The 16,538-nt window shown below is 41.4% G+C and overlaps 1 protein-coding gene across 1 annotated transcript in view; it reads right to left on the bottom strand.

Annotated features, from left to right (window-relative positions):
• Positions 1 to 817: 817 nt before the first annotated feature.
• The window catches only part of DOCK3 (dedicator of cytokinesis 3), a 551,204-nt gene continuing 535,483 nt past the window's right edge, over positions 818 to 16,538 (bottom strand). The window contains exons 53-55 of the mRNA XM_019547385.1: positions 9,884 to 10,006; positions 9,200 to 9,282; positions 818 to 5,577 (exon numbers count right to left, since the gene is read on the bottom strand). Of these exons, the coding sequence (XP_019402930.1) occupies positions 5,071 to 5,577; positions 9,200 to 9,282; positions 9,884 to 10,006 (713 nt within the window). The 3' untranslated portion in view covers positions 818 to 5,070. The remainder of the gene's footprint in view (positions 5,578 to 9,199; positions 9,283 to 9,883; positions 10,007 to 16,538) is intronic.

Below are 16,538 nucleotides of genomic sequence, written 5' to 3'. Positions count from 1 at the left end.
TAAAGGCCCAGGTGACCTTTATTTAGTAACTGAACTTTCAATTACTGTCATGTATTACTTGTCCAGTGTCTTACTGCCACAGTCAGCATCCTCAATGAAAACATACACTTTCCCCATCCACCACCAGTGTTTCTGCATTTTGTTTCCTTTCCTTCCTCCTACTTACTTGTTTTCTCATTAACTTGTTCAGAAATGAATGCTGACAATTAAAGTATATCACAGGCTGGCTTTTAAAGCTGGCACTCCATAAGATTAATGGGAGACAATAAGATTAATGTTCCAGACTGTCCAGACATTTGGGCAGACAGCACAACATCAGTAACACTCACTGCACTTTCAGAAGCTTTTCCTCAAAACTACATGTGGTAGAATTTTACTTAGTTTGTATAACACACAATCCAGTTGCATTAGGTGCTTGAAGATACTTTGGCCGCTGAATTTGGCTTGTGGGCTGTATTGTGTATCTGACACCTCTGCTCTAACCAATTTAAGTGTTAAAATAAAAAGACATTCCAAACAGTGCAGACAACTATCAGCCAGTCTGAGCACAGCTTTGGAAACAGTTCCCTCTCGATTCATAATGCACTCAAGGTTTTCCAGATGCCTCTATGCATTCAGTAGTTCCTTTTCCTCAAAATGCTGAGATATTGCTGGCATGCACTAAAACACTTCTGTAATATCATCTGGAGAATAAAGTTGGGCCAAGATAACTGGACTGAAATGTGCACCATCTGTTTTTTTCTAGCAGAGAGAGATCCTGTGAACACCAGGAGGAGCAGCTGGTCAAGCCTCTCAGCAGGACCACAATGAATATACATCCACCCAACATTTTAATATCAGGTATTAATCTTTAATTCCACATCACAGCAGTCGAGTGAATGGGGAAGGGAAAGGAAAAAAATCCAAAACAAACAGCAAATATTTACATCTAAAATTCACATCACTTATTTGTTGGTTCCAGAAACATGCTATCACAATATATACAATGAAATACCTTTAGGACACTTGTACAAATTCTTTTTTTTTTTTTAATTTTAAATTTGATTTCCATTATAGTTAAGTATTTTGACCTTTTTTTTAAACATGAATACACAAAAGAGAAGTGGTTAGAGGTTTTTGCCTTTTTTAAATAAGCACAGAATGCCAGAGGTTAAAAACACATTTACAAGGCAGAGAACCAGTCAGACATCACAATCTATACATTTTTTGCTCAATTTCCTGTACAAATACACAGCATTCAAATAGGGTATTTACAAAGAAGCATGATGGAAGGAAAAGTTAAGTATCACACAATTTTTTCCCCAAAGGCTCCTGCTCTCTCTTGCCTCCCTAATTTGGCTGATCCTCTAACAGGAGGATATGCAAGGTCCCTTTGCCTACCCACATAGGGGAAAAGAACCTAAAAAATGAAAATAAAAATCCTTACCGTCTTGCATGTGGCAATGTAAACAAAACATCCTTCCCAACCAAAGAACAAATGTAGTGGAGTCTTCAGTACAATTCTGATTGCTCCCCCTCCACCACTGCCTCTGACCATTCCCTTTTCCTTCAGATGGGGCAGTAGTCCCAACCAGTGTTGGATGGATTCATTAATTCCTGCAAGACTCCACCCATCCTCTCCTGAATCCACATGCTAGTTTGTTGCTCAACAACCCAAAAGAAGTATTTTCCATTTCACACTTGGTGAATGAGAATGGAATCACCATGCCCCTTGTAAACATCTGTTTACAATGCTGGGTTACAGAAAGCACAGTATCCTAGGGGGCAATTCAAAGCCTCAAATCCAGCCTTAATTCAGCACCTGGAGTCTGTTCCCAAAGTCTGAACTGGGTCCTCAACTTTCATGCTAATACTGGTCAAGGATGTTCTTCCCCAGAGTAGTTTCATATTTTCAAGGTTTTAATCACACTTGAGACTAACTTCCTCTCCTACTCTTTTAAATTGAGCATTTAAAGGATACATAAAGCATTTTGTTAAAATTTGACCATGGTTCAGAAAAATCTGAAGGAGGCTCAAGTATATGTTTATTAACTGAATTTGCCCCCTCCCTATTTGTGCACTATGGACCTTCTGTAGAATTACCTGATACCCATTTCCATGATCTAATGTAGGGGTTGGCAACTTACAACCTTTGGAGCCATTTGATTCAGCCCACAGACAAGAGACCTCAATGGTAGGGGCTTCAGTAGCAGTTGCTTTCCCCTACTTCCGCAGAGGGAACCACTGACTGTGGGCACTTCTCTCATGCCATCATAGAAAAAAGCAGTGGCAGCGGCTGGGTCCTAACACCTGTCTACCTCTCCAACTCAAACTGCTTACTCTGGCATGCAGCCTAAAACGGTTGTCCTCTGCTGATCTAATAGATCATCTTACCTAGCTTTCAACCATGGTATGATTCTATATATTTGTTTGGGATATTTTAGATAGGGATGATCCTACCTTGATCAGGGGGTTGGACTAAATTATCTCCTGAGTTCCCTTCATCCCTATTGTTCTATGATTCTTACATGTGTAAAAAACTTCAAAAAATCTGACATCTAAGCTGGGCTTCTCCATGATAGACAAAGTCCTCCAGTCAGGCTAGGGTGTTATGCTTTAGGAAATTCTTCAGAGCTCTAGTTAGGCAGGTTAAACACTAAATGAAATAAATTCACTCCACTATTAACTCCAATACATCCCGCAGTACAACACTGTTCACCTCTTCTACAAAAAAGGGGAAACACATGTCTTGCTTTGATAATTCCTAAAAAAAATCCAGGGTCAGATTCTCCAGTCTACAAGAATAACCCATGTAATTTCAAAAGGCTGACCCTGATTTACCCAGCCAAAGAGATAGGCCTTCCACAAATGTGACCTTTATAAAGGCATTCATCATTTTCCATTTCTGTGCAGGCCAGCCTTGACAGTGGTAAGCTGTCCTTCCAGCTAGAGATGAAATGACAATCCTGAGCCAAATTTCAACACTTATATTTTAACAGTAAGGGATACAGCAATTCCAAAGGTCTTACTCTAGTGCAAATTAAAGGATGCAGGATAAACTGGTTTTTCTATCCAGCCAGACCAAAGAAATGCAAACAGAACTATATTTCTTTTTCAGGGGATAGAGCTTGAGAGAAAAGAAAGAAAGCATCTCAAAAGCCTCTCCATTCAACAGTCAGTTAAATCCAACTTGATATAGATGTACTATCCTTGGGAGAGCTCAGAAGTGGCGTACTGTGCCCAGTCACCTAACTTGGAGGTAGAGCTAAAGGTGACCTGCAAAGGGGGGTGGGGAAGAGGAAGCTTTTTCTCTTGTTTTTTGTTCCTGTCTAATATTTATGATGTACGGGAGGCCATGGAGATAGGGCACAGAAATGGGAGACACTAACTGATGCAATATTGGGCAAGTTCCTAAGTTTCTCTGTCCTTCTGTTTCTCCAACTATAAAAAAGAGGGGCACTGATACTTACCCTCCTCTGGAATGTGCATTGAGATCTGGAGATGAAAAGCAATAGTTAAATACAAGGAATTACTAGAAGATTACAAACAAGGCTGGGATGTGGGGGCTTTTGCCATGTTTATTTTAGGAATATCAGATAGTTGGAATTGTATTTCCTTTTTGAAGAATATTCCTTGAAGAACTTGCAAGGAAAAGTGAGAGGATTCTCCTGCATAAAAGGGCAAGATTGTGTGCAGTCATAATTCTCCAATCCTTCAGGTAGTCTGCCAGCATAAAAGGGAAGTCAAGACATTATAGTGTAATATAAAAACAAACTAGTGGGAGAAACCCTTGTATAATTTAAAAAAGAAAGAAAAGCTTGTCACGTCTTTTATATATGTCATACAGAAGCCAAAAAAGGAACATACATTTTTCCTCTTTTTACAGGTCACCTTTAAAATCCCTGACTCTGGAGTGCTTACTAAACATTGGCTATTTCTAGCATCTCACTGGATGTCCTATCTGCAGAGAGAGAGATGGAGGCCTTGTGCACTAGCAGCATAGAGCTGTATCAGAGGGGCACAGATATTACAATAACAAACACAGTTAATGAACCTCAGCTCCTGGATGAGGATGTTGGTATGAACTGTGCAGATGTTCAGCCCTGAGGCAAAGATTGGTATGATGTATTTAAGCCTTCTCTTCTTACTGGCTGAGTCATCAACCAGTTGTGGCATAAGCCACTCAGCTGGTTACTTAATTGGAATAAAAGTGCTGGTGACAACAACCTGCCCAGAGTTAGGCATGAGAAAGGCCTAGAATTGGGTTGCAGCCCCCAGGGCTACATAACCCTCTCTGAACCTACAGCATCAAGTGGATACAGATTCCAATGGAAAAGCAGGTTGGTTTAACTGGTAAAAATGAAATTAAGGAAATAATAATATTAATAATACATGAAAAACCAGGAGAGGCAGAGTTTGTTTGAAATGATCCCTCACAGGTCAGTATGGAAGTCTGTCAGCAGTGATTAAATTACTTCAGCACATGTTAGCCAATGCAGGGAGACCACTGCACAGTTGTGTATGCTCAAAACACCTCGATGAGCCAGTTTCTTCTTAGCACAGCCACGTTTCCCCTGCTGGCAGATCATGCACCTTCCAGCCTGACAGTTCATGGAATCCCTGAATTCAGCAATGAGCTTTCACTTCTATACAGCAAAGAAACATGTCCCTAGTGCAACTGCTTCTACTTGTGTGCGTCTCAAAACTGGGAGGAAAGCATTTTTAAAAAAAACAACTTGCCACATCCCCCATCCAATATTCTATTTCTTTTCGGCTTCTGCAAGTCTCTATGGCTAACAGCTTATGTGCCACTTTATGTGGTCTGATAAACTGCAGGAGGAATAAAGCGCCCACTGCACAAAAATTAAATAAAAAAATAACAAAAATGAAAAGTATAAAAAAGCAATAAAAAGGAAAGCAGCAACCTCACATGCTGGCCCAACCTCTGTATGGGCTCCAGACATTAACTCATAGCAGTAGAAAATAAAGAACTGGTTTGCTGTTCTCTCCTCTGAGTTCTGATGCTTTATATCTGATTTCTTGCTTGTTAGACCTGGAATGACCACATAAGCTTCTTCTTGGGAGTCCTGCCTACTGCTCACTGACGCCATGCTCCCATGCTACTCTGGCCTGCTCCTCCTTTCCACCACCGACTGGTTGGGACACCTTGCGATGCAGTGGCCGATGTTTATCTTCTTCTTCCATTATCATTCCCTCCTCATTTTCCAAATTTGGGAGTCGGGAGTGATATGGTTTAGGGGGTAGAGCTGGAGGGTCCAGGGTGTCCTGAGGAATGACTCCAGATGGAGCAGAGTGGCTTCGACATGGCTGAGATTTGAGAGACTCCAGGACATCAGGCTCAGAGAGACTGTACCTGACAGGGAGGTAGGGTGTCTCCAAGTCTTCATCAGTATTCCAGGCCTGGCTAGGGACAGAATCCATGGTGTCTGTACGAGGAGGGGGCTCAGATGAATGTCCAAAGTTACTCTCACTTAAGGAGGAGACACCACTGCTGGCACTGCCTGACAGAGTGGAGTTACTCCCATCCAGGCCAGACTGGGGACTTGTGGGTGATGCAGGGATTGGATGAAGAGGAGACTGTTTAAAAAGAGACACACAGAAGTTAAAAATTGGTGATGTGGCAATTCTGTACCTCACTGGTGCAGGTTTCATGGTTTATAGCCCATGATATACTGTTCATATCTTTTTTTGCTTAAGGCAAGAAGGACCAGCCATATTCCTTTCCTATCGCATATTACGGCATTTATGTAAAGCTCTGCACCAGACATATTGCACTGAAAATATTAATAATGTGTTACAAGTCTTCATGCATGATGGACATGTTTCACCATGTATAATTAACTATTTTCTATTTATTAAAAATGTTTATGATAGATAACTTCCTGTCCTACATATTGGGGCTCAGATGTGTTAACTGGACTCCTTTTGTCCTTCTATTTGTAAGGACTTAATGGTACACAGACTGTGCCCCCCACCTAATGCATGCTGGGCACACCTACATGAGATGCACAGTAGACTAATTTACTGTGCAGTAAGGTGTCACCATGTACAGCTACTGCACAGTAAATTAGGCTAATGTGTGGTCTTCTACTACCTGTAAATACAGATAGTGGATTAACTGTGCATTAGCTACTACACAGTACAGGCAGTCCTCAGACTTACGACACAATTGGTTCCTGAAAACCATGTCTTAAGTTGAAATGTTGTAACTTGGAACCAATTTTCTCATAAAAAACAATGTTAAAAATGGGGGATTGGTTCCTGAACCAAGGCCCAATACCCTATTTTCACCAAAAATACCCCAGAATTTTGTACTCAAATCAATTATAGATGAGTGATATAGCTACATTAATATATTTATATTGTAAATAGCAATCATATTGATTTGGAAGGACTTCTTTGAGGTGACTTTGGTGAACTTTTTGAAGGGCTCTAGGTTGGACTTTTTGAAAGGTTCTTGGCTGCAGTCTTCTCAGGAGTCTTGCCTGCAGGTTTTTCTGGAGTCTTGTCTGCTTTCTTAAAGAAAGTGTCCAAGGAAGTTTGGAAGGATGATCTCCAGGGAGATGGGCAATGCAGCGAACTCATTCGCTGGCATGGCATTGCATCGGATCAAGCGTTGCAAGTTGAAACTGGCATTGTAAGTTGAAACAGGGTGTTAATTTATAAACGTCGTAAGTGCAAAATGTAACTCGAAACATTGTAAGTCGAGGACTGCCTGTACCACGTATGGAGAAGCTGCCAGGCAGGAGGACAGCTCCCAGCGAGCCTCCTGCTGGATGGGAAATCTGCCCAGCAAGGGCCTCACCGGCAGCTGCCCCAGAAGCAGGACAGCTCCTAGTGAGCCCCCTGCTAGACAGGGGAGCTCCACTGGACACCACTCATTGGCAGCTCTGTCCTGATGTACATAAGATGAGAGAGTTCTGGTGGCTGCAGTGGCAGCTGTCTCAGCCCTGTGCTCATCAGGACCCTTCCTGATGTGCATGGGGCCATAAGACCAGCTCCTGTGCCCCTGCCAGCCCCTCGGATAGCACCCCAGGGGAGTCTGGAGTTCTCCCTGGCTGCTGCAAGGAGAGTAGGTCAGGATCAGCCATGTACTGCACTGCTCTTGTTGGGAACAGACTTGCTTCCAACAGGGTGCACATGTAGATGGAGGTGGCTTACTGCACAGTATTTTACTGTATTGCATTAATAACATGCGTAGATGCGCCATTGTCTCCTCCCTGCTCCTGCAGCACTTAACATATACATCCCCATACCTTAATTTTTATCTTTTTCAGTGCTCCCTCTTTTCATCCTTTTTCTTATCTTCTTCCCCTTTTCCCAGCTCTCTTTTTCTATCTTTTCTTTATTCTCTGTGTCCTAATCCTCTCCCCAGCATCCACTCTTATTATTCAGGCTGCCTGCAGGTGAAGTCCATGTGAATGTGGTGGGTATTGAATGTATGCTCCCTGTCCCTATTATGGTTAGAAACAGATATTGCAGAACGTTGCGATTCAGTGGTGCCACGATGTGTCGGGGCACAGCTGCATCTGTGCCACCTTAAACATTTTTAAGGCTGCACAAACGAGAAATCAGATGATGTCTGCTTCCATGTTATGACTTGTGCTGATCTATTCTTCTTTGCTTCTCTTTCCTTATACTTCTCTACTCTCCTTGGATTTCTTCTTTGCAGTTTCTTAATACCTCCCTTGCCTGAATGCTGCTCTGCTGCCTGGTTCCTCAAACAGGAACCAAAAGTGAAAGTTCTATGAAGCTCAATCATGGTAACAAGTCGGGGATTTGGTCATTCACTCCTGTTTTGTTCCTTTATGCTCTGTTTCACCACTGCTGATGCATTTTCAGCCCCACTTGAGGAGAAAGAATGGAGGGGGTGTAATTTCCAAAGCACTCTCCAAATCTTATGAATTTCAATGTACTGTTATGTTGAGGGCAGTAAGAAGTTTTAGGAAGGATCTTTGTACAGCTTACCTATGCATCCTGGACCACCTAGCATATTTATCAGCACATTTATGTTGTTGCACCTGCCTGTAGATTTGAAAATTTGACCCAAAAGACATTAGCCATAAATAACTTTTTAATTAACACTGCTATCATTTGGTCTCAAATACATAACACCCTCTCGGCAAGTCTACATGTACATTTACACCAACTTAAATTTACTGTGCAGAAATAACTGCACAGTAAGCAGGAATAGGCTAATGTTTACCTGTGCAGGCATTAAAGCACATTAACACTGTGTGTGGACTGAGTTGGGACTACAGTCTACATGTGTGTTACTGCATGATACAGGTATCAAATTTATGCTCAAGTTGGTGTAAATCGCCATATTTACTGTGCAGTGTGGGTGCATGTGTAGACATGTGCCCATACTGCGCAGAAATTTCAATTACTGCACAGTAAATGAGCACATGTAGACACGACCTCTGTGGCTACTGATGCTAGGAATTGTAGTAATCAAAAGACTGATTGCAGAGATATCTTTCAGTATCAGATGCATTATATCATGCTTTCGTTTCAGTTATTTAGTCGCAAGTGAGGTCAAAAACCCTCTGGGATTTGTTATTTCTGAGTACCAGGAAAGAAGAACTAACTTTTTCTTCTTGAGGCAGAGGTTGGAAAAGATTGCTTAAGGAGGGAAATACGTTATGCCTTCTCACTACCTGATGATATGTATTGAAGACCATTCTAAAGAGACCTGAATACTGAACATTTTAGTCCCTGCCTCCTGTGTCCATCTGAATTAAAAGGCTCTGCTACATCATAATGGTGGAAATGCTACTGGTCTTCCCTCACCTACTCTCAAAATTCCTAGGTGAGACAAATGAGAGTCTCATTTGTGATTAGAACTGAACAGTTAATGGTTTGCCTCCTTGGATCTACAGCTTATATACAAAATAAAAAAAACAAGTTACCCCACTAGGCTGGTGAATCTTCTGTGGCCAAAATGGAATACATCTTGGGGCCATTTAATTATTCTAATAATAGTAAACTGTCACTTTAATGGAAATCTGGGTGCAGATAGTAAGCAGCATTAGTCTTCAGTCTGAGCTTTTGCTTTTAAGACACAGCAGGATGATGGGCTTCCTGCTGCTCAGACAATATGAGAGAAGGATGGATGCTAGAATTAGCAAGGAAAGGCATAAAAAAGATGGGGATTCTAGTGTTATGAAAGCCCTGCATTCTCAAGAGATCATTTTACCTTGCGCAGTGTTCTTGCTGGCAATGCTGGGGGGGCGTCACTGAGCTGATGATGGAAGGCATCAAAGTGCAGTGAGTAGTGTCCTGAAACAAGACAAGAAATAAAATATTAACAAAGAGTTGTATCTGAGAGCTTGTAGCCTCAAGGCAGTATGCATTCCCTGTTCTTGTATCCTCTGTAACACCAACCAGGTCCAAATACTGAATGCTCAACTCCAGTCCAGAGCTTACCATATATCCTGAAAAACAATCTTTTTAATGGGTAACCTGGAGTGTATCTGTCACATTATTGCAAAGTGCAAATGAAGAGTTTGGTAGCAGTAACAAAATTCCACCCACCATTGTTACCAAGGATCTCATGGCAAGACAACAGGCTCGTAAACATCAAACATCTGGAAACTCAATTAATAGCTCTTTAGCCTTAAGCTACTGTTGAAAATAGTCACTGGCAAAAACCCAGGTTAGTTTATACCACTCACAAACTTAATTCAAGTCCCCAAACACACCAAGTCCTTGTTACTGCAGCTGATGAAATGTTAAGACTTATCTAACAGTCAGGCAAGCAGACCAGGAAAGGCTTCTCTCCTTTTTCTCCTTTTCTTTTCACAGAAGCATCCGTGTGTCCTAGATGTATCTGTGCATGACTGCAGGAATTATCCAGTGGACCTACTGGGCATTTCCTTACCATGGGGTAGGCTTCGGGGAGGTACTGGTGGGGCCAAGATGCTCCCAACGTGGGCAGACAGGAATGGCAGGGCCTCTCTGGTTCCGCTGTCTAGGCTCCAGCTACTGGGCGCTGCTGGCACAGCTGAAGGATGGAAACAGATTTAACTCGGGTAACATTACATTATAGGTTTCTTTGGGAAGCAGAAGGGTCCAGCTTTTCTCCATTTCTAAGCTGATGTTATTTTGGTCTGCATGTAGCACTTGAGTACAGGGTGGATTTAAAAGCAGCGTGCACAGGAGAAATTGTGCAGTCTTTGGCTGCCAGGAAAGGACAGACTCCAGGGACTGGGTGAATGGTAGGATTAAGCAACAGGGAAGGGATCTTTTAGTCTACAGAAAGCTGATTTTCTTAAGTTATGGGTAAGGTATGGGAGAAATAAAGAGTAACAAAGATTAAGTGTCAGAAACATTACTAAACACAGCAAAGTCTGTGACAATACCACAATGACAGGGTGAACAAACAGATCACATCTAAACATAGAACAAAAAAACCCATGGATTTTAATGGCATAACTTGCTCAGGCAAAGAGTTAATTACTAGATATGCCTATCCTTTTTCTTTACTACAGAATCAGATCATCCTGGTTCATAATCACTACTGGAAAAAACTTGCCTTCCTTTAATAAAAGGCAAGAACACTTTCCTGTTTCTGTAATCACTTGATGAATATGGTATTTAGATTTCAAGACCTCAGTCCGAGAAACCTGAAGCAATAAATTGAGACCAAAAGCAAGAGCTTTCTTCATCACCTGCATGATTTTCTAGGTGTGATTTATATACTTAACCTTATTAAAATACAATACAATCTCTGTTCTTCCATAATGCATGACTTTCTTGATCATGAGAAAATATAAATATACCAATCACTGGGCCAAAAGAGTGATTTTATTTATTTACAGGTAAAAATACGTAGCTTCTTTGGGTTATCCTAAAAAAAATATAAAAGGATATCTGAAGGGAAAGTCAAAATGTTTCAGTGAATCTAATAGAAGTGAAAAAGTTCATTACCTTCAGATATGGAAAGTAGAAGTAAAGTGTGGAGATCAGACTCTCTGGCATAATTATCTGAGCAGAGGAAGTTTCTGTGATTAAAGACAGCTATAAGTGCTGTGATGCATTGCTCCACTTTTCTAAAACCACCATTCTTTTCCTCATCTCCTCTGATTTTACCATCTGAAATATATTCTCTAGTGGTATAATGTTAGGTGACACTGAATCCAATTTTGGTTTTCAAATATCAAACTTTCTTTATAGGCCTTCAATGACAGAAACTTTTACATGTGCTCTGGTGGGTGGGGGGGACCTCAGAGCCGCTCTAATTAAAGCACTGCAGCGTTTTGTGTATCAGCATCCCTGCACTTCAAAATGGCGGGGGTGCTTGAATAGAAGCTCATTCAATTAGCTTTAGTTCAAGTGCCTCTGCTGCCATTTTGAAGTGCGAGGATGCTGATACATGAGAAGCAGGAGGTAATTACTATGCTCCAGCAGACTTGATTAATCTCTGACATGCTGTAATTACGTGTCAGAGTAGGCTCCGCAGTCGGGTACAGGCACCCATAGGTTCTAACAATAGGTATCTGAATAAGACATTAGGTTAGAAAGACCTGGTGATTCACTCTGACTACATATAACTAATTATAAGCAGTAAGTGTGAATTGCAACAAGGACTATAATACAATAGATATTTCCTTGCATTTGATAATAGTTCCTTAGTTGTGGGATTTTTTTTTTCTCTAATTGAGCCCTATATTTATTTCTCTGTCTTTGTTTTTGGGACACAACTGGATGAGGACTGTCATGACTAAAGGCCTCCATAGGAAAAGAAAAAGAAGCAGAGATGCTCATCTAGTCCACAGTATCTTATAGGCCTGAAACTTAACTTAGGTTAATGGGCAGGGAGGAAAGAAGGGGGAGAAGAGAAAGCAAAAATATACCAATATTTTGTCACATACGACACAAAACTTTTCTCCAAAAATCAGCCCCCCAAAACTGGGGAGGCCAAGCAGGAAAACTGATTCTCTAACCAAGAAGGAAGCACCCTGCTTTGACTCCTACTCCACAGTGGGCATGTCTACACATGCATTAACACGCTTTTCCTAACACACATTAAATGTATTACCTCCAATATGAGAAAATATTGGTATATTTTTAATTGATACTTAATGCTCAGTAGCCTATTTTACTGTGCATTAGCATATTTGAACAGCTCTTTATGCACTGCTTTAATGTGCAGTAAAATAGGCTACTGTGCATTAAAACACACATGTAGACATGCCCAGTGTGTAGCAGTTGTGGAATTACTGTTCAGTCACTAAGGGAGTCAACTGACTTAATGGCTCATTTGTTTTTCACAGTTGTTAACCATCCCCTCCCCTCTAATGGTCTTGACATTCCATTAATCAAGCTAAATTTCTTAGCACATTTTTGCAATCTGCTAGTTGCTCCTGGTCTCTCTCCTCCTATTTCACAGCCCTGGAGACTACTTAGCTCTTTTAAAAAAAAATCACAGATCCACCTGTGGAGTCAAGTTTTCTGCAGTAGCTAGTGTTTCTGCTTTTTTGTTAATCAGGAGAGAGAGAGAGTCACCTGAAGATTAGGCTCTGTCCCTGCTCTATGCAGACATAACTGGAAAAATCTTTTTTTCTTTGTTCTGCCTTTCAAAAAAGTTGTGTATTATATTTGGGGGGGTGTTGTATACAAAAGAATACGGTACACAGACAACATTTTGCATGTAAGGGAGGGCAAGGAATACCCATTACTTCCAGGAGTCACTGCCTGTGAATGTTTCCTTCAGACAATGACAAGAATTATGTATTTCCCTAATGTCTGTACAAGGTGGGTTGTTTTTTTTTTTTTTTTTTAACAGTGTATGGAGTTTGGTTCCAATTCATTAGCATCTAATACTGATATGGGAAAACAAGTGTATTATACAGGCAAACTGATATACTCTTGTGGAGAGAAGCACAAGGAATGGTATGGAGTATAACAGTAGGCAATGCGAAGTCACACACTTATGGAACAACAAAGACTTTGGCTATGAGATGGTGCTGATAAGCTGAAGACAACTGAGGAAGACAGTTCTGGGTGTACTGGTTGATCATAGGTTGACTGTAAGCAGCCAGTGTGATGAAGTAGTGAAAAAAGTTAATACAATTTTAGTGCATTTTAGGCAAGGTTTTATTCAGTAGCAATTGGGAAGTACTACTCACGGTACATAAGGTATTGGTAGGACTCCATTTAGAATAGTGTTTATAGTTCTGGTCACTATGTTGAAAGAAAGATGAACTTAAATGGGAACAGGGACAAAGAAGGACCTTAAGATGGTTACAGGGATGGAAACCTTATTTTATTTAATAAGATGAAAGGAATTGGGCTTGTTTAGCTTAGTTAAACAAATACCACTTTTTATAAATACTGTACATTTGCAGAGTGAATGTTGGAGACAGAACTTTTTAAGCCAAAAGCTATACTAATAAAGACTGTGTGGTCTTCATAATCATACACATTATGATTACAGTTAGACTGTAAACTGGCCACAGCTGTCACTGGGGATTTTGACTGAGGTACAGTGATGTTCCTGCCTGTTGTTAGACAGCTGACAGTTTCCTGGCTAGGGGATCTTTTTCTTCTACTCAGGGCCAAATCCATCACCAAATTGAATGTCAGGAAATTTGTTTCCCTAGTAAAATTGGCAGAACTGGGTTTTTATTTTTTTCTTCTTTCTCTGCTCTGCAGGCCGTGGTCCTCTTCCTAGAATCCATTGAGCATACTACTTTGTCACTACAGTGGCTGAACATCAGAAGAGCCCTCATCTCTCCTGTTTTACTTATGGTATGTTTTAAGGTGTTTCTAGTTTGTGCCTTGTAGATGTTGTTTTGGGGGGACGTTTGAAATGGATGATTTTTGGAAATTTTGGGAAAATGATTGCCTGTGAATACAAAGGATTGGACTTGCTGGCCTAGGAGACCCCTTTGCAGTTCTATGTTCCGGCACTTCAGTTAGCTCATACAGCAAGAAGCAAAGACTCCCAAGCAAAAAAAAAAAAAGGTAATTATAAATTCAAATATAATTACAAAGTTGCGGCCTTCAAAGGGTAAGCAGCAAACAAGAGAGGGATAAAAATAAATATCACTTTATAAAGGGAGCTCTCCAATGCAAGAGGTAAAATGGGAGCGGGGGGAAGAGACTGAGTAAAAATCCTCAAATAAAGTGGGACAGAGGTTGAAGGTCAAAGGTCTTTGAATAAAGATGGCTTCAGGATTATGTCTGCACTCACCTAATCCTGCTGCTACATGAGGACAGAACAGATCTCATTGCATGAAGTTAAAATGGTCCAAGAACTGCTCTGATTTACACCAGCTGCAAATGCCCTGAAGGTAACAGTTGTGGTGTAGGGGCATACCAACCATGTCATGTTTCTGTGTGACACCAGTATCCAGGAAGGAAAGTTGAAGAACTTGCACACTTGTTCTTTACCACTTACCACCTTTGCATTGAAATTAAGCTCGTTGCATTGTTTGAACCAGCCTTAGCACCAGATTCTACCTGAAGCTTTCTCCAGCCACCATCCCGCCCTATGTCCATTAAGGGCACATAGTCCACAACTCAGCAGGTATCTGTCATGGTCTCATCCCTTGGGTCTGAGGGATAAGTTGAAGGAGATTTCCAAACAGCCTTGGAGATAACCAGAACGGATACTGTTGTATCTTATGTCCAACACATGAAGCTCCTTAAAAATCCATCTTCCAATGCTGAAAATGTTTGGACAGGAGATAACTGTGTGTTTTGATGTGGTGCCCCTGAACTAGGGTGTTTTGCAGTGGTGCACTGGAGGGTAATGGGCTCCCCTCTTGGTGCCTCCTGCTGATAGACTCTTTTGGGAAAATGCAATGCCTGTCACAGATTAGAGCCAATGTGTCATATTCATATTTGAAGACAGAAGAATAAAGTAAGACAGCAATCGTAAGTTGTAGCCCTGTCACTTCTACAGATCTTAGTGAGCTGAGTTCAGATTGACACACTGAGTCAGGATATTTAACAGGTGAAAGTACTGTAGCAATCATCATACTTTCTCAAATACCACATATGCCCCTAAAATAAGACAGGGTCTTTGTTTCTGGAAGAAAAAATTATTTTTTCTGGAGTCATGGCCAGCTGTATAAAACAAGTCAAGTCCTTCTGGAAACAAAGTGTCCACATGTAGCATCCCAGTAGGCAATCTGAGTAAGGCAGCAGAAACTTCCCCCTGTGGCAAGACAGGAAGAAGACTAGGCTCCAGACCCTTGCAAAGGCAGTAGCAAGACTGTTACTTTTTTACTGTAAATATTTTTTTATATAAGTTCCTGTAAATAATAAAGTGCTGTTCCCACACCACAAGCCTTGTCGAGTTACTACAAAGTGCACATAGCAGCTTACTTGCCCTGACCCAGCTGAACTGCTGCTTCAGGAACAAGTTACAGTGCTTACCCAATAGCTACCACAAATTTCTTAGTGGCTGTGAGAGGGTTAACCCTGGACTCTGCCCCATCTGCTTGCTGGGCTGGAGAGAAACAGCAGCCATTTTGGCAGCCATTAGGGCACATCTCAAAGAAAAATCAACTTCCCTGCTTAAAACCTGCACCCCAGTTGTATAGGGTTGTTTTTGGGGGAAAAGGCATGTGTGGTATATGAGTAAAAACGGTATACAGCTCAACCAATGCAAACCACTATGTGAGTACAAGCATAGACTGAGCATAGGCATTTTTATCATTGTGTTCCTATACAATCCAGGATGTTGCCAACCATGACAGCACAATATTCTGGTAACACAAAATGTGCCACCAATGTCACAAATAGCAATAATGTTGCCATTTGATTTCTGGTATGAAGATAACAAATATGGCAACCACACACACAATGAACCGCTGTTCCAATGTGTGCACTCGATTAATTGAGTCTGCTGTGAGTCTGCTGAAACGTACTAATTAGCATGGTCCAGCAGCCTCTGCATCACATGTATTTAGCATGCCCACATTTCAGAATGGTGGCAGGGGCACTTTAACTAAAACTTGTTGAAAGAGCTTCAGTTAAAGCACCCCTGCAGCTATTTTGAAGTGCAGGATGCTGAATATATGTGATGCTGTGGGCATTTTAATTACAGCGGATCTCAAAGCCACTCTAATTAAAGCGCCGCACCCTACTCCCCCTCCATCCCATGGTAGATGTATCATAGAATCATAGAAATTAAGGGCTGGAAGGGATTGTGAAAGATCATCAAGTCCAACCCCTGCCCCCGGCTCTGGGCAGCAATACTGCTGAGATCAAATTATTCCAGCAAGGTGTCTGTCCAGTCTCCTCTTGAAGACTTCTAAGACTGGGGACTGCACCACCTCCTTGGGAAGTCTATTCCAGATTCTGGTCACCCTTACTGTAAAGAAGTTCTTCCTTACATCTAACCTGAAACCATACTCTAACAGTTTATGGCCATTGCTCCTTGTCCTCTCCTGGGGCATCCTAATGAAGAGTTTTTCTCCCAGCTCCCAATATTCACTCCTTATATACTTACAGACAACCACCAAGTCCCCACTCAGTCTTCTCTTCCCCAGACTGAACAGTCCCATGTCCCTTAGTCTTTC

This window comes from Crocodylus porosus, unplaced genomic scaffold (assembly GCF_001723895.1).
Source record: "Crocodylus porosus isolate Cpor-Errol unplaced genomic scaffold, CroPor_comp1, whole genome shotgun sequence".
In the NCBI taxonomy this organism is placed as follows: Eukaryota; Metazoa; Chordata; order Crocodylia; family Crocodylidae; genus Crocodylus; species Crocodylus porosus.
This window is presented reverse-complemented; position numbering and strand designations above follow the sequence as displayed.